This window comes from Gossypium arboreum, chromosome 10 (assembly GCF_025698485.1).
Source record: "Gossypium arboreum isolate Shixiya-1 chromosome 10, ASM2569848v2, whole genome shotgun sequence".
In the NCBI taxonomy this organism is placed as follows: domain Eukaryota; kingdom Viridiplantae; phylum Streptophyta; class Magnoliopsida; order Malvales; family Malvaceae; genus Gossypium; species Gossypium arboreum.
The window spans coordinates 4887120-4906542 of NC_069079.1; the positions used below are offsets into that span (position 1 = coordinate 4887120).

The 19423-nt window shown below is 30.4% G+C and overlaps 4 protein-coding genes across 6 annotated transcripts in view; 3 read left to right on the forward strand and 1 right to left on the reverse strand.

The window, feature by feature from the left end:
- LOC108489103 (ATPase 10, plasma membrane-type) overlaps window positions 1-19423 on the forward strand; it is a 55328-nt gene that overhangs the window by 14797 nt on the left and 21108 nt on the right. The gene's annotated exons all lie outside the window — the stretch shown is intronic.
- On the forward strand, window positions 372-1452 carry LOC108488088 (fasciclin-like arabinogalactan protein 14). The gene has a single exon (XM_017792398.2). The coding sequence runs from the start codon at window positions 418-420 to the stop codon at window positions 1450-1452; it is 1035 nt and encodes a 344-aa protein (XP_017647887.1). The 5' UTR covers window positions 372-417.
- LOC108488525 (putative glucose-6-phosphate 1-epimerase) lies at window positions 3383-7872 on the forward strand. 2 transcript variants are annotated; one of them, XM_017792805.2, is made up of 8 exons: window positions 3383-3684; window positions 4882-4956; window positions 5501-5557; window positions 5638-5798; window positions 5951-6091; window positions 6705-6807; window positions 6905-7004; window positions 7203-7872. In XM_017792805.2, exons 1-8 carry the CDS (start codon window positions 3586-3588, stop codon window positions 7433-7435), a joined length of 969 nt encoding a protein of 322 aa, XP_017648294.1. In that variant the 5' UTR covers window positions 3383-3585; the 3' UTR covers window positions 7436-7872. The 2 variants fall into 2 exon arrangements, with proteins under 2 accessions (XP_017648294.1, XP_052876659.1); XM_053020699.1 differs by lacking the exon at window positions 3383-3684 and adding an exon at window positions 4732-4788.
- On the reverse strand, window positions 9067-10667 carry LOC108487531 (uncharacterized). The gene is made up of 2 exons (XM_017791899.2): window positions 10126-10667; window positions 9067-9513 (listed from the first exon to the last, which is right to left on the reverse strand). Exons 1-2 carry the CDS (start codon window positions 10205-10207, stop codon window positions 9305-9307), a joined length of 291 nt encoding a protein of 96 aa, XP_017647388.1. The 5' UTR covers window positions 10208-10667; the 3' UTR covers window positions 9067-9304.

The window sequence follows — 19423 nt, forward strand, 5'->3', positions numbered from 1 at the left end:
TAACAATATCTTCAACTGGGAATGGTTCGTCCCTGTTCGGACTATGAGTTTAGATCAAGTGGAAAATGATTAAGCGATATTAGATTTCAGAGTCTCTATACTTAAAAATGAAAAGTTGAAGCAAGCCATGAGCATGCGTGTGTATTGTATATATATGATGTAGAACAAAGAGCCAAAGTTCAAGGGCTTGAATCGCGATATTGAATCATCTCATAGTCTTGTCATAAGGTGCTAGATTTAGAATTGAAAATAAACCTCCACTATCTGCGCTTGTTTGGCCGAATTAGACTCAACCTCACAAAAATAGACATTGAATTTTAATCCACACGTTTTTAGTATAAAAACCCATCGTCTTAGCCCTTGTTATCCAACGACAAACAGTTCATCATATCATTATAAAAAAAGAAAAAAACAATAATGTCGACTTCACCAGTAATTACTTTATTGTTCTCCCTTTTCATTGTATTACTATCACCAACATATGCTTTTAACATCACAGAAATCCTCAAACCTTACAAGGACTTCAATTTGTACAATTACCAATTGAGTTCAACAGGATTGGCAATTGAAATCAACAACCTACAAGTCGTGACCGTCCTTGTTGTTGCCGATTATGATTTGTTCGCATTTAGACACTTGCCGGGCGATGATGTTAGGAGAATCTTGGGGTTCCATGTGATTTTTGGTTACTATGATCCAACCAGGCTCAAAAGCTTGCGATCCAGAATAACCCTCACCACACTTTACTCAGGGGCTACCTTGACCGCGAACCGCGAGAGCAATGGTGAAGTCACGTTTAGATCGACTACTTCAAGTTCTAAATTGGATGCCACATTTATTCACACCGTTGAACTTCAACCCCGTAGCATTGCAGTATTGCAAGTCTCCCCTTATATAAAAACATCAGGCGACCTACCTTCCACTCCACCATCACCACCATCACCATCACCACCACCACCACCACCACTACCACAACAATCACCAACGTCGCTTCCCACCACTGCTTCCCCTCCGAGGAAAGCCTTAGCACCACCTCCGACCAGTCAAGAGAAGAAATCCCCAACCCCCCCAACTTCATCCCCCAATAAATCAGGCAATGCAACAACTTCACCCCCCACTAAAGAAAGCAATAACACTGCACCAGCTGCATCAAAGACTAAACCCAACTCCGTATCATCAGGACCCCCGCCGCAAGAGAACCCAACTACACCACCACCAAAGGCTTTTTCACCAAGGAAGGCCCTCGCACCGGCTCCTAGTGACGAAAACGAGTCTCCGGTTGCATCCCCGCCTAAACCAAGCAGTAGTACACCATCACCATCACCAGCTACTGATGTTCCTGCTCCAGCTCCTGATCAGAAGAGTTCTACTACACCTATGGCTTCCGGGAATTATCTTGCCTCCATCCTTATGATTTCGACTGCGGCTTGGTTATTTTTTCCCATGATTTGATGGATATTTTGGCTTGTTTTTTGGTATTGTGACTCATATACCATGATCCAATGTTCCAAGCTTTCAGATTTATGATCTGAGACCTATCTTTTTTGTTCCTATTTCTTTGAGTCCCAACTGAAGAAAAATAATGCCGGGTAACCATCATTATTCCACTCCACATATCTCAATTTAATTTTCTTCGGTTCATAGAAAAAAATCTCAATTCAGGTCAGAGAAAAAGAGCTATCAGCATCAATGACAAAAATCATAACTGATAATATGATAGATTAATAATAAGTTCCTACACAACAGCAAATCAAATGATGCGAGATTTTTAATAAACATAAGCTTCAAAAATGTTTTGCATGCATGCAGAATGCAAAAATAGGAATTGCAATCAAATTCATATCTTTTTACATTAATAATAATATTCACCAATTGAGTTAAACTCATTCAATAATTTTAATCAATTTTAAAAATAAGTGAATAATGTATTTACTTAATTTAATAAATAAATAAATACATATGATTATAATAACTTTTATAATTAAAAAAAAGAAGAAGAAGTTATAAACTGTCATTTAAAATAGGTCCCATATTTTATTGATATTAATTTGATTAGAAAATTTGATCCTTTTATATCATAAAAAAGCTATTCTGTTTAATAGATGCCCTTTTCAATAATTTTTATTTATTTATTTAAGGGTAAATTAGGTTAGAAATTATCCAATTAGGACTTTTTGTTGCAAAATGGTTATTCAATTATTTAATTTTATCTTTTTATCACTCGATTATTTTAGATTTTTAGGTATTTTCATTTTACACCAGCTAGTTGGTGACGAAAAGACAAAATTAAATAATTAAATGATATTTTATAATTTTTCATAGTTGAATGGTTAAAAAGAAAAAAATCATAATTGGGAGACTAGTAATGTAATATATCCTTTATTTAAACATCAATGGAAAGGTTATTTTATACAAACATTGGTGGAAAGTTTTAATGTTACTTGATTTATATATTTTATAAAGTATAGTGAAAATTAAAAGATATATTTTTGACAATGAGATACCATAATATTTGAATTTTATTGGAGTTAAAATTTTCTAATGAATATAATAATAATGGCCTTTTCTTTAAAAAATAATCTAAAAACTTAATTAATTACTAAAATGACCTATTTATTACAATTATCGTCGGTGCCGTTTGACACACTAATGGTATTAACCTACTTTTCCCTCAATCATGCTTTAATCATTATAAAAAAAAAGTGGTGTCTCTTGATATATTGACGACATTAGATTGAAGTATGATTATATAAAACATTTAAGGACTTGATGAAGCAATTACCCTTTCTAAATTAGCTAAAGAAATGGGTGCCAGATATGTCCCATTTTAAAATTAAATTTAAATAGCCCTTAAAATTTATAAGAACAACAAAAAATATATCCTTCTCAATCAAATTAAAAATGGGACAAACCTAATATGTAAGTAAACCAAAAGTTGAAAAGTATTTAATTTGCCGCGGCACCTTTATTCAGCTAATCTAAAAAGGATAATTGCTTCATAGGTCTTTATATAATTACACTTAAGTCCAATGCCACTAATGTGCCAGTTTTTTTTTTTTGTAATAATTAAAGCATGATAGAGGGAAAAGTAGGTTGATGCTATCGGTATATCGACGGCATTGACAATAACTATAACAAACAAGTGATTTTCAGTATATAATTTTTTTCAAATAATTTTCATAATTAATTAATTTTTAAAATTATTTAAAAAATAATAATAACTATTGTTTTCAACGAAATATTTTAACTATTCATGCAAATTTTAAACACTGTCCGTTTGTAATTTTATTTTTATTCTACTTTAAATGAAATATGCGTCACCTTCTTACAGTAATATTGTTATTATAATAATATTTTTACAGACATAAAAATTTGAAGTTTTATCAAATATATATGTGCGTGTCTATTTTAATTTTAATTAGATAAAAAAATTGTCCTAATGATCTGATGTTGCTTAAATTAGTAGAGCCTCCGAAAATCCACCAAAAAACTCCACTTCTCGCTCTCTTTCTCTCTCTTTTCCCCTTCCTTTTTTGTTTCTTCAAAAGAACGATATCAATCTAAAGAAATTTTAAGAACCGCTAAATGGCTTCAGCTTCAGAGAATATTTACGTCGAGCATGTTAAAGGCGTCAATGGTCTCGATAAGGTCATCTTAAGGGAGATTCGCGGTTGGTCTGCTGAGGTTTTCCCTTTCCTTATCTCTTTCTCTCATTTTCTACGCTCATTCCTTTGCATTTTGTTACCCGATCATTCTTGTCTATGTTTTTTTTGGAAAGAAACGGTTCGTTAGTGACTTGAGATCGGAATCTTCAAATCTTTGTTGAAATGTTAACCGCATTGCCAGAATTACCTTTTCTTTTGAAGAGATTTACGTGATTTGTTTAGTTAATTATTCTATTTATAGATTTGGATCCTGCTGTTATCTTAGCTGTCCGTACAATGGAAATAAACTCTGATGGTTTAATCTTGTAATTGTTTTGCTTGATAAAACTTATATATATATATATATATATAATTCGTGCATTGAATTTAGATCAAGAATGATTCATTCTGTTGTTGTAGATAGTGGGAAACAGGCTGATCGTGTTTTGCATCGAACCAAAACGAGAACGTATGAATCAAATGAACGAAATAGTAGGAATGCTTCTTGAAACCGTATTAAGCACAGGTTTACTATTTGTGCATGTTTTAATTTATGAAAACTTTCCATCGGGAGAAACTATTTGCTTGCGAGGATAATCTAGAATGTTTACAGGACAATAACTTAATACGGTTCTTTGGCAAATTGAAACTTTTTTTTATGTTTTAAAGTTGCAAGAGTTTCTGCCATGTGTATAAGATGCTTTAGAACTCCTTTGTTCTTCCTTGTTACTGTATACTGGCTGGAATGCACTTGTGCAAGTGCGATTTCTTTTATCAAAAAGTCATAGTGACAATATTAGTAAAACTGTTTTTTAATGCTCCGAAAAGGGAGTTTCAAACATCCTCAAGTGAGTTAAAACATGTTTCTCTTGGATCATAAATAATCAAGTCAACGCCAAATTATTAAGTTCTCTTATGTAGTTAAATTAGCACGTCATGATCAATGAAACCTGCTTGTGGAGATTTTGATCTCTACCACCTGTGTATAGATAAAACCCACTTTAGTATCCCGCAAATAATGAAGCCTTTCAAGTTTTCCCCCTTCTAATGATAGCATTAAGTCTTAAAATTATTTGTTTTATTTGAATATGGACAATTTTGTTAGAACTAGTGTTGACCTTAGGAAGTCATGGATGCTTCTTACGTAGTGCTTCCCCCCCCCCCCCTAACTCTTTTCCTTCCTTTTAACCTGAAAAACTTTATGATTTCTTGTATTGATTCTATTTTTCTTAAACAGGTGTATCTCTATGGGGGTCAAGTCACATCTTGGAAGAATGAACGTCGGGAGGAGTTGCTCTTCCTTAGTAGTAAGGTATCTGTTTTAGAATTATTCTTGTTAGAAACCATTAGCTTAAGAATTTAAATTAATTTCAGTTACCTCCTCTCCTGATACTAACTATCTAAAGTTCTAAACTTCACCATTCGTGATAGTCTTAGAATGCGCACGCAATGGTTCATGAAATAAAATTTACCGCGTTGCAAATATATACTACTAAAAGTTACCATTGATGGTGCAGTTTGATGATTAATTACTTCTACTTATAGTATTTTCCAAGTGTCTGATTAAAACCTAATTCTACGTTGTGAAGAGGTTAGGGTTCAAAAAGCTGTTTTTTTATTTTGGGGGGGGGGGGGGGGAAGGAGGTCTTTGAGGGGAGTGTCAAAATGCCCGCCACATTTGTACACTTACCTTTAAATATAGACAAGGTTTTTAATTTTTCTTAAAGAACGAAAGAATTTCTAATTGAAATAATTGATGCCTATTGATTTTTATGTAGGAAGAGAACTTGCAATTTGAATGGATCTACCAACTATTTGTGGTTGGCTTTTCAATTAATCGTGTGTTCTTTCTGCAGGCTCTTTTTCAGCCACCTAAGCCTATTCGTGGAGGTATACCAATCTGTTTCCCTCAAGTATGTGCTCCAAGGCTATATCTTTTCCTTTTTGCAATTTTTATATCTTTGATTCAAATTTAACCATTCTAGCCATGCAGTTCGGAAATCTCGACTCTCTTGAGCAACATGGATTTGCAAGAAATCGACTTTGGAGTGTTGATCCTGATCCCCCACCATGTTCATCACATACTAATAGCAGGGCTTTCATCGACTTAATTCTTAGGCATTCTGAAGAAGAGGCGAAGATCTGGTCTCACAGGTGCATTGCTCTATATGAATTTTGATTTATTTAACACAGTCCCTGAATTGGCATCCTGATTTTATATCCTCTATTCCAGTTTTTGTCATCTGCAAGTGAGATGGATACTAAAGTCCTATCAAGTGGACTAAGGGATGTGCAATTGTGTGCAGGTATGAGCTTCGGTTAAGGGTAGCTCTAGGACCTGCAGGTGATTTGATGCTGACTTCCCGCATTCGAAATACAAACACTGATGGAAAGTCGTTTACATTTACATTTGCCTATCACACCTATTTTTTCGTCACTGATATCAGGTATAAATATATTTATCTAGCAATCTAGTGGTTTTTAGTAATGAGAATCTCTGCATTTAAACACAGATTCATGCAACTCTAATTTTAGCAGTTGCAGTATTTTTTCCCCTTTTCAGTTAACAATGCTAGTGTTTTCTTAAGCCGTGGAAACAGTATGATATGGTGAATATTTGATTAAATCGCCCTATAGCCTTGGCCCTTATTCCTTACGTGGGGGGGAACTAGACTGTCAAAAGCAGGAGTATAAATATGAGATCAAAGTCGTACTAAGTCACTGAACATAAGTAGTTTTTTAACGCAATTGATTTATATATTCTTGCTTTCTTGTCTTCTTCATGCCAGGTAAGTGAATTTGCTATTTTGCATAGATAAAGTAAACATCTTGCAACACATGATTATTTTATCTTGAATTAAAGTTAAGTTATGATTAGAAGCAATTTTTATTTGTTTCACCACATTGATATCATACATGGAAAGTAAAAGCTCTGTTCTTATTTTTGTTATTATTTTAAGAGTAAAGAAAAAGTTCTGTATCTAGGTGTTGTTCTTATGCTATATTGCTTGGACTTATTCTTTGTTCTGTACGATTCAATTTGTATTTACTTTTATTTAGTGAAGTGCGAGTAGAAGGACTAGAGACACTGGATTATTTGGATAACCTGCAGAACAGAGAGCGGTTCACTGAACAAGGGGATGCAATAACATTTGAATCAGAAGTTAGTCTAAAATTTTTAAAGCAGGCTTATGTTTTCTGTCTTTTCAATTCTAATTTGTATACATTTTTTTATGTTTACCGTTCTTGTTGATGAAAAGGTGGATAAGATATATCTTAGTACACCAACAAAAATTGCCATCCTGGACCACGAAAGGAAGCGAACATTTGAGTTGCGAAAGGATGGACTTCCCGATGCTGGTGAGTTTATTGTCTTTATAAGCTTCCATCCTAATTTACAGCACCATGGGTAGGAGATATGAATTAGTTGACAGTCAAAGTTCCATTTTAAGCTCGACGAACCGTAACATCTTTTACAACCCATGCTTTATTGGATAAGCATGTAAATTATTGGTGAGATTTGTCGATTACAGCTTGGTTCCTCTGTCCTTATTTCAGTCGTGTGGAATCCCTGGGACAAGAAAGCGAAAGCAATGGCTGATTTCGGTGATGAGGAGTATAAACATATGCTTTGCGTAGAGGCTGCTTGTGTGGAGAAGCCCATCACGTTGAAACCTGGTGAAGAGTGGAAAGGAAGACAGGAGATCTCAATTGTTCCATCAAGTTACTGCAGCGGACAACTCGACCCGCGTGGACAACTCGACCTGCGTAGGGTAACCTTTGGTTGTTAAACACTGGCTTTTGCTTCAACATCCTTTGTACAGTTCAAATCGCAAAAACACTGCCGATTCAGCATCCACAATTGGTGCCAGTCACCAGCCAAGCATTTAATTTACAAATTGTCCCTGTGCCTAAAGTTTTGATATGAAGGGTATGGTAATTTTGCATATCTGTTTCTTTGGGGGTTTTGATTGGTTACCTCTCCATTCTTATTCTTTCATTTTTATTTTTTTTGCATCCTTCCAATTTCTTCTTATAGTATTAACTTTCTGAGAATTGTCCAAGCGATTTATTAGTGTGTCAGTTTGGTAATAAAATCCTTTGCTTCTATTCGTGAGATTATTTGCAATAACTGTTACCCTTGCTTTGCTTCCCTGATGATGTATGTTTGTATGTATAATATTGTGAGCCGTGTATTTGAAAAAATAAATTCCTTTTTTTTTTTCTAGATGTTAATATACAACAATTTAGTACTATGTAGATGCAAATTTCGTTGATAAAAAGGAAGCAGATTCATATGTGGGTGGGGAATTCTGATTTGAATTTCATTGCTTCAAAAATTGTTTTTTCTTTTGGGGGGGGGGGGGTGATGTGTTTTTGTAATGGTATCTATGGGTCATTCGATCTGGTGTAAGTGGAACATCTTTAGTAGGGTCATGGAAAGTGAGTTTTTGAAAATTGTGTAAATAAAATTATTTGTTGTTTTGAGTTTATGAACTGTGGGATGTAAATGGATAATGATGCGGTTATTAGAGTAATTTCATTCAATCGGTGAGTTAGGCTGATTAAACCAACCGATCCCCACATTTAACAACTTTAGGAACGGGGTAAGTACAGTAAATGATGAAAAAGCATACTTCATGAGATTCCATAAGATACATCATTGTAAAGAGTACGGATATTCATAATCGAGTCTATTTCTAGATCAGATCAAGTCATAATTTAATTTTAAAAATAATTTTGAATTTGATTTACCTCAATAAATTATTGTAATATTTACATATTAATAAAATATTAAAAAAATTTACAAACACTAATATAAATTTCAAGTAGGTTTATACACTTCTATAATTTTTGTATAATCAATAATTTAACAATCCAACCATTGTATTTTATATTTCATCCGTCCATGACAAATTTAGAGTAATTTAATTTTTTAGCTGTTTATGTAAATAATTAAATTTTAGAACAATATGATAAAGATATCAAATTCATTCGATGATTTACATAAATATAATTATATTAATTATTACAATATTAATTGTATAAAAATAATTTTATTTTAATATTTATAAAATATATTTTACATTTTAATTTTTATATTTTTATAATTCATTTAAATTAAATCAAAGTCAAAATTAAAAATCTTTTATCCGAACACAACCCAAACCAAACGCTCCACTCGACAATTCGTAATTGCGTCTATATTTTTGTGACAAATAATTAGGATACCGAATTTTAGTTTAATGGTGGACAATACCAAAGCTCTTTCGATAAAGAGAGATGGGGCCTAAAAGATTCAAACAATACTTCCATTATTTGAATAAACTTTGAGCTTAAAGCTCAGCACACCATTGAGTTCAACAAGGTTTGGATTTGATAAAAGTATCACATATATACAAAATGTCTTCATCCGAAAGCATTTCCTTTTAATAGTGATACACCAACTTAATATTTCCATTTGAACAAGGTTGGCAAAACACCTATATGTACCATGCCACTGCAACGCATACCGGCCAGCAGGCCGTCCATCGGGGTTCTAAAACAACGATGCCTATGTAAAAAGCATTGCAGGGGACAGTAGGAACAAAATTTTATTACATATAGTATACTATAATATCATCATCAAGTACCCCAAATCCAAATGGCTATCAACAAAATCAAGCATGATCGGCCGACAAGGATGTGGATGAAGAAGTGTTGTTAGAAGAAGACCATACAAAAACTCGCCAAAAGGGTCGTTGCTTGCGCTTGGGATGATGATGATGATGATGCTCAGTTTCGGATCTTCTCAGCATCTCCCACATCACCTGCACATCTTGGTACCCACATGTTTGTATATCATCACGTAGTTTCAATAGCCCTGCACCTGCCATATCCCATCACCATCATTTATATCAGTAAAAACCAAACAAAACTATGGGTTTTCTTCTTCTTTTTAATTGTTTTAGTATTAATTATGATGGTGTTTAGATGAGTGGTATTGGCAGTGATTGGGCCAAAATTGAGCACTAAAGAAAAGGGTGAGGTAAGTTGTTTTCACGCCATTGCTAACTTTGGCAAAAAAAAAAAAAAAAAAGTTGCACTAAAAAAGAAGTTGATCCTATGCCTTTGTATTGCAAATGGAACATGAAGCCATTGGTTAGTATGGGTTTCATAGTGGACTTTATCAGCTTGGATTTTTAAGCATATTGATGACACCCATCAATGAATATCTTAAAACATGCTTTTGGTGTATATATATATATATACTGCATATATCCGACGCAATAGATTCTTAGAAGATTTGACACATATGTAATATATCTTTCCTAATGAACTAAATACATAGGGATTTGAAATAGGTTTAAGAATTAAGAGTAAATATGCATTATATAAACATATACATATAAATAATTTGTATAATATGCCAAAAAAAAGGGGTCCAAAAGGAAAAGCCGTATTTTGTGGAAAAAGGGAGGAGGGGGTGGATGAAACGCACCGTTTTTGCGAGCTTTGAGAGGAGAAGAAACAGTAAACCAAAATCTACGAACAGGGAAAATCATCTTATGCCAAAAATCCATGAATTTCTCTTTCACTCTTATCTTTCTCTTGCTGATTTTGATCTTCCTCTTCCTTCCTCCTCCGCCTCCACCCAGCACTCTAAACGCTATCGTTTTGAACCCTGCCAGACCTCCACCTTTTATCAAGAAGAACAAGCTTTATATATACAGCTTTTACCAAGGTCCAGAAGGAAGAAGAAGAAGAGAGGTATGGGGGTTAAATCACAGGAGAATGAATCCCCAATCAATAAATACAGACTACATACGAAAGAAAAAGAAGGAAAAGTGTGAGGGGTTTTAAATACAAGGAAGAGGTCACTTCATCATTGTTACAAAGCGAAGAACGACACGTGACTATTATATATGGAGTTGATGACAGAATCACAGAGAGAGAAACCAAAAGCTACATTATTTTGATTTTGGTTTTGGTTTCAACGTATTTTCACACTTTACAAAATGTTTGGTGAGAAAGGATGGTATCAAACACCTAATTATTTAATCCATCATTTTAATAATTCTTTTAAAATTTTAGATTTAAAATCCAAATCTTAAACCCAAAGGCAGGGCCAAAATCAAAACAAATTTAGGGAGTAAAAATTAAATGGTAATATTTATGATAATAAAAATATAATTTTATTATTTTAATAAATTATATTTTAGGGTCAAATTATAATTTTATTTTTATTAAATATTATAAATAGTTTAAATAAAAAATTTATTTTAGGGGTTAGGCTCCTATCAAGCCCTCTAATTTTGCTCCTACCTAAAGATTAATGGTTTAATGTTCAAAGTTTAGAGTTTAGAATCCATGATTTAAGGTTTAAGATCTATGAATCTAATATCCAAGGTTTCAGGATATAAAGTTTAAGATTTAGGATTCGAGTTTAAGATAAAAAAAATTATCAAAATAATATATCAATAACATAAAAATACTAAAATAACATTAAATAATTAATAAAAATAAAGAATAATGTGGCATATTTATTTTCCTTTCAATATCCATCTCTTACTTACTACACCCTTATCTTATATTTTTATTACTAAGGGATGTCGGCTTCATATTTCGCCCTCCTTTCCAATTTTTAGTTCTCGCCGTACGACCTTTCAAATCATAAAACAACATGCATATATTAATTACAAATATAAATTTTAAGTTATATATCTAACTAAAACAATTTAGATTCAACATTATTACTACAAATAATATTATACAAAAATAAAAATAAAAATAAAAATAAATTTATTGGAGCATTGTATGAAGTAAAGTCCATATGATTGAGTGATGAGAAAATGACGTAGAATATAATAAAAAATATATCATCAATATAATAAATATTAATTCATTTAAAAATATCTTAAAACCCTTTATTAATAAAAAAATATACTGTCAAAAAATCATTATTATTAAGTTATAAAAGAAAAAACTTTTTAAAAGCAAATAAAGGTATAATTTAGAATAAAAGAAAAGTAGTAAATTTTAAAGTTTGAATGTAATATATAGAAAGGACTAAATTGAAAGATAAAATTGATTTAAATAAACTCGGGGGGCGGTTTAGCTGTTTGAATTAAATTGGTAGATGATAAATTAAATGATATAATTTAGATTTGCTTTTTTAACCTATTGGCTACCAAAAATTAGTGTCGGCAGTGGCCTTGGCCACGTAGCTAATAAGGGCAACGGATATGGTATGAAAAAGATTGGTCATCAAACGTGCCTTTGCTCATTTTTGATAATGACTTTGGCCCAATCATATTTTGACATGTATTGTCTTAGGATTCTTTTGTGTTTTTTGTCCATTTGCACTATGCTTCTTTCATTTTTCTAATTTATACAACCACTAAACTATTTTCTTTTTTCTTTTCCTGGAAAGTCTTTCTTAATGGCCATTACGTTATTTATTTCTTTGGAATTATTTTTATTTCATGATTTAATATTTTTGTGATTTTACTTTTACTTAAAAATTATGTAATTTTACGATTTTTGAAATCGTCTTATTCTATATAAATTTACTTATATATGGATTCTCAATTGATTTATTTTAGTTTAAATCATATTACGTGTGAGTCTTATCTAAATTCATCTTGATATAAGTTCAAACATATTTTAATTAAAGTCATTTCAGGTGCTAAACTAGAAAATTTTTTAGTGGGGCGAATTAAATTGTAATTTTTACGATAATAAAATATAAATTTATCATTTTAATAGCCAGATATTTATCATTTTTAAATGATTAAATTAAATTTCTATTATTTTAAGAAAGCTAAAGTGTAATTTTATCTTTATAAATTTAAATTTTATCAATTTTAAAGAGCCTAAAATAAAAATTCTCCATTAAATCATATTATTTATAAAAAAATAGGGTTTTAGATCATATAATTATTGTCCTCATCCTCAATTTTACCAAAAAAGTCTTTGTGTTAACAATTTGTTTTTCCTTTTTAACTAAAGAAAAACATTTATGATTAAGTTTGAATCATCCTTAAGTTAATTAATGTAAATGTTTGTTTTAATATTTGCGATTATGGAAATAAAAATAAAAATATTAAAAATAAGAATTTAATTTTGTCAATAAATAAAATTTTTATTTTCTTAATTAGTTGGAAAGTATTTTCCATAGTGAAAGCTTTTCAATTTTTGTGAAAAACAATCAAGAGAGGCATGTCTAATTTGCAATCCAACATTGTCTAATCAGAGATTAATCTTACAAATTACATTCGAAGAATAGATTATGAGAATCTTTGTCTCTACCCACAATTATTTAGTAGATCTGGTGCTGATGAGTGACTCACTTCTGGCTGTTTTAAATCTTATCCCTTTCCTCCAACACTAAATGAACGTAACCCTAAAGCTTATAATTTCCCTTATACTTGATGTTTGCATGTCTAAACTAGAATATCGATTCCAATCATCTCTACTACAGGTTTAGAAATATACGGTACGTTGATTTAATTTATTGACTATTTATTAATATATTTTAATAATTAAAATTCGATTTTTTTGTCAATAATCACATTTCATAAATAATTTATAAATATCATTTTCTATTTTTTTTTAATGAAATCAATGGTACATCTTGACTCTAAATTAGATAACATCATAAACGAGTGTCCTACATTTGAAAATTTTAACTCATTAGGGTCAAAATTAAATTTTTATTTTTATTACAATAGTAAATATGTAATTTTGAAGGATTAAACTAAAATTTTATTATTTTTAAGAAGAGTTAAGGAATAATTTTATATTTACTAACTTTAAATTTTAAAAATTTAAAGAACTTAAATAAAAATATTTTCATTTAGAGCCCCGCTATTCCCTAGATTCTCCCTGAATGTTTCCATTTCACTTATGTCATTTGGTATGTTAATTAAACATAGGTATTGATACAAATTTAAATTCAAAATATATGAGTAAAACTCTACTTTAAAAGGATCCTTTCAATCGATAAATGTTAAGTATAATGATAAAATATATTATACTCTTAAAAAAGAATATGAGTTTAGACCTTATAATTGATATTATTAAAAAATAACAATAAATATTAATTATATATATATATAAACAACTCCTCAAAATAAATAAATAATTTCCATAATTTATTGCTGACTCAATACCAAAATATATTGAAAAATAATGGTTTACAAAAAAATAAAAGCATTAATGATCTTTAATTGCATAATAACAAGGTTTATGTATAGAAATACAATGCCCTCATTAATACAAAATTGACCAATTTATTTCGGTATTTGTGTTAGTTTTTTAAGGGTAAATTATCAGAATAGTCACTTTTGTTTTTTCATGGTTACATTTTAATTATTTATATTTGAAATGTTACGTTTTAGTCACTTACTTTATTGTATTATAACATTTTAGTCACTGAGTGTTAATTGTTGTTAACAGTGTAACGGTAAGCTAATGTGACATATTAAATTATCATTTCAAATGAAAATTTTAGGTTAAATTATACAATTGATCCCTATATTTTTTTTCGTTTTGAGCAATTTAAAATTTTTTCTTTTATATTATAAGAGATGGAAAAGAGAGGAAAATAGAGGGAGAAGTAAGTTAAAAGAACATAAAAGGAAAAATAAATTGCTCAAAATGAAAAAATATGAGGAACAATTATTACCTAAAATTTTTGTTTTAAATGCATGCCACGTCAGCTTACCGTTATACCGTTAAATAGTTCAATGACTAAAATCTTATAACATATTAAAGTAGGTGACTAAAACGTAATATTTCAAATATAAATAACTAAAATATAATATGAGAGAAATAAAAGTGACTATTTTAATAATTTATTTTATTTTTTAAATATATTTAAGGAAGGAATGAAGATTGTAGACTAAAAATGTGACGGTGAGCCAAAACCAAAAGCTCTCTAGCTGGTGTCGTGAACTTCAACTACCAGGGAGGGAAAAAAATTAAAAGAAAATGTAAATAAATGGTGGGGTAATGTCACCTTTTACTAACATTTTCAAAGTGTTGAAGGCTGGCTCTTCTTTGTAACCCATCATCCTTTGTTGTTGTTTTAATATTCGATTACTTGTTCATTTCAATAAATCAAGTGTGTATTGGGTGTAACTAAAATGAAAATTTCCAATCTTGGAATTGCTGTAATTGTAATACAATTCACATTTTTATGTATTATACACTAATTATCATTAATTTAAAATTTAAATAAGATCTTATCAAATGGGTATATGCGAGGCATATAACGAAATGACAGTCAAGGGAGCTCGTGATATTAACTCGCACGAGTCGAAAAAAATTTGTAATCCCAGCTCATATATTTGCATGAAGGGAGCTATAAAGTCTAGCAACCAAAAACAATAAATGTGTTCAACATATCTGAAATTTATTATTTTCAAATATTCCCTTAAATGAAATAAATCAACATACACTATAATTGATGTAGAATATATGAATTATTTTTTATATATAAAAAAAGATAGACATAATCATTGTTAAGGACTTAGGGTACGACGTGGGTCAAAGGAAAAATAAAAAAATAGATATTAAAGTTAGACGTAATGTTCTTCAAGACATTTAACATATCTTGTTAACAATGATTTGGAGGATTTACTAAATCTAGGAGAATATATTATTTTTGTTAAACAATAATTAAACACAACCATATTTTAATCTCGTAATTCTTCAATGGTACTTCAAAAAATCGAGCTCTAATTTTATACATGTGATTAAAGTGGGAGAATCATTATTGAGAAAAGGCTGTTACATTGCAAACACCCACCACCCAGAAAAAGTCTTTGAAAATAAACCTGTATCTGTTTGAAAAATAAAAAATGTTAGTCAAATTAGACTGCTGTGTAGTTGGTTTGAGGGTACATGAATAAATGGAGGAAAATAGAGGCAAAGGTACTAATTATGAAAAGGTCGTGGGCTCATGTCGTGGCACAACGATTCTTTCAACATAAATTATTCAACTTTAAATTAAATGTGTCTGGGTTTTCCTTCGAAAAAAAAAATCTATTTTATGATTAAACCGACATATAGCCAACAATCAAAATGCCTATATTGTATTACATAAAAGTTAGGGTTAAATTTCTAGCATCCCTTATCCTTTCCATTACTCCCAATTATAAAATAATTTAAAATTAAATTAAATAATAATCCTTAATATATATAAATTAAAATAAATTAATTTGAGATGCGGTTGTGTAAGGTAAAGAAAGTGAAATATGATTAAATTTAGAATGATAAAATAATCTAATCTAACGAATTTCGATTTAATGAAAATATTTTATATATAAAAAAATTCGAGTTAAGGTGAGACAAAATCTCTAATTAAAAAATTCGTTAGCTCAAGGTTGGATATTTTTAATGCAAACTGACAAGCTTTATTAAGAAAGAAAGAAGATTGAAATAGTTATAACATGTCCCAAGAAACATATGGGGAAGCCAAAGAAAACAAAAACTAAAAAAAAAAATAAAAACAGGTTATTTCCTCTTCTTTATCTTAAGGACATTTTCATGCCAGTATAGAAACTTCAGAACACAAAGGGGAAACAATGACCATATTCAAGTATGAGAAAAACAAACTTCTGCTAGAAACTCATTTGAGACGATGAAGGTATTGCCGCTCTGCCTTCGCCATCTCCTAAATCACTGTCAGGGCTTCTTCAATCCACCAAACATCCCGTTTAATTATGACAAAATCCTTCCTTCGCGAGCAGGTGAGCTACGATCAATTCCCCCCTCTTGACATGCTGGAACTTGATTCTTTCAAAACCCACAAAATTATTTCACGTCCCAATTAATATTACTAATCACCAATCTGTCAATGTATATCGCCTTCTATTTCCATAAATTGAAAATCCATCATTGAGCAAATCTACTTGCTTGTTCCTTGTAATAATACATGTACTTAATGCTTTAAGATCTTTATAAAAGCACGCATTGAATTTTATGTGAACAAAAAAGTTCCAAAGGAGGTCGTTACCACATTAGCACCTATGACGTATGGTTTAAATTTTACTTTATTAGTGTTTCTATATGATATAATAATGTGTTTTTATTTAATGTTGTTAAAATTAAAATAATGTAAAATATTCAATAGTTCGAATCCAGTGAGTTGAAAATATTTTATGCTTTAAATATAAAATTTCTAAATAAAATGGAATTCAAGATAAGGTTATATAAAAATGGAATAAGAGTGGTGAGAAGCAAAGGCCGAAGCATATGCTTATTCTCATGAGCAATTAAGACATCACGGAATCAAAGGCCACGTATCACGTGCCCAACGCCACATCACGCCAACCATGAAACTTTGCCATGTTCCTTGCTGTAATTGCTTAATCAGTGATTTTATTTTTGTGAAATGTTAAATAATCAAAGTTTATTTTGAATCTTTATCCTTGTTTTTAGATAAAAAGACAAAATCTAAATAATAAAAAATCGAATATAAACAGATACCATCAAATACAAAGGAAAACAATTCTTATTTTAGTCTAAAAATTTAATTAAAAATCTTTAATTTAAACTCAACTCTAAAATCTTAAAATTTTAGAATAAAATCAGATAAGATCAAATGCAAAAAAGATTATCAAAATTCTTACTTTTGGTTTAAAACTTATTAGATAAGATGAGCAATAAGAACCAATGTTAGTGCTCTTCTTACTTTCTTCTTTAAGCATTCCCAACCAATAGAATCATGTTGGAATGTCCAACTCACTAAACAAAATTGGAAGAGAGCAATTTTTTTAGTTCAAAATTTGATAAGATAAACATCAAATGCTTCCAAATAATGTACTTGGAACATGTTGATGTTGTACAGTTGTTGGGTTGTTCAGCCCAGATTTTGATGTTGTGGTTACAGGTATTTAGTGTTTTTTTGCTCTTTAGGCAAAAATCTTGGAAGCATGTTTTCTGTTTCAGTCTTTTTCGCTATCTACCTTCAGCTTTTTAAAGTCACACCATCGCTCTGTTTCAAGTGTGGTCTTTATCTTAATTTTTTAGCGATAATCTCCTCCTATATGTAGACCTGCCAAGATCCTTTGGTGATTTTAATGAATCAAACTTCAGCATGATCATATATGTTAGATGCCTATTTTGGTTGTGACTTGGCTTGATGATATTATTGGGGGAAAGTGAGTTGGGCTTGATTGCTCTAAATTTTTGAAATTCAAGGTAGATGTGTCGGAGCGTGTATTTTAAGATGATTTTCAATACTTAAATTTGCAAGAGGTATCATTTATTCATATGTCGTCTTGGTGTCACTCATTAGTTGTTTCATTGGTCATGTTGACATGCTAATCTATTTAGCGATTAGTTTATATACCTTACAATTTCAATTTTTTTAAAGCATTTTTATTAATGCAACTAAGTTTTGATAGCTGACTTATTCCCTTATTAATAGATGATTATGATGGTATTTGAACTCCTATGAGTTTGAGCTTTATTTGAATTATGACCCATCTTAATATTAGATTAAAATCTTGGTCATACTTGTTGGTATAACAATATAAAGTGGACCATCATTTATCACACCCTTACAACTTAGCTTGTTTCCAAGTTTTTCTAAGTCCTCCAATCTTCAGTGACATCCCTGTACCACTCTGGGCCTTAAGGACCCATTTTTGTAAGTCCAACAATCTTCAGTGACATCCCTATACCATCATATGAAACTCAAAACCATTTTCGTCTCCTGTCATATACGTTGGTCTTGTTGTGGCATCCCTATACCATTATGGGCCTTGAGGACCCATTTTTGTCTTGAGCCTTCGGCCTAACAAATAATTGTTCCCAAAACTTTTTAAAAAGAAAAAAAATAGTAATACAAGGTTAGATTGTTCATGGGCCAAGATCGAATAAAGAAAAAAATGATAGTATAAGGCTACACCTATCCACGAGTCAGGCCACTTGGCTCTGTCTAAAAAGTGGAAAGGTTTGAGTAAAAATAGGTCTGAAAAATAAGCTTTACCAAAAAAAATGAAAATGGGCCAAGCCTTGAGTAAGATTTTTAGCTCGGGCTCGGTTCAACTTGAATTTGCAAAAAAAAAAAAATTTACTATTTTTCATTGTTTTGCTACCATTTCACTGTTATGTTACCACTATTTTGTTGTTATTATTTAGATATTGTATAAATTATTTTATTGTTAAAATTACTATTTGTTTGTTAAGTTGCACTTATCTTAGTGTAATTTAAGTATAATGAATTTTTTAAATTTATTTTCAATTTATTAGAATATTTATTTTAATATTTGTAGTGTTTTAATGTATTATATTTTTACTTTTTATATAAAAAATTTAATATGAACAACCTGAATCGAGTTCAATTTTAATATTTCATTCAAGTCAAATTTAAATAAAATTTTAAGTTTATTTTTTAAGCCAGATAAAACCAAACCTATCAGACAGGATTAAATTTTTGCTAGGGTCCGAACACCTCTGACACGGCAACATTAAAAGCGATACTGAAAAAGTGAATAGAAACGAAATGGGGTGACATCAATGTTGTAACAATTGGATTGGAAGTACAATTCATTAGGTATTTTATTAGGTTTTTTTTGTCCAAAAATTTGAATAGGTTCTTTATTAGGTTTTTTGTCCAAAATTTGATTAAGTGGTTGACTTTCAGTTCATTTTTTTAATGAATTGGTTAATAATAATTTAAAATATTTAAATATTTAAAATTTAAAAATTTAAGAAATTTTTTATAAATAAAGAAGCTAATTACAATTTGCCATGATTAAATTTATAGTAGTCATCACTGCTTT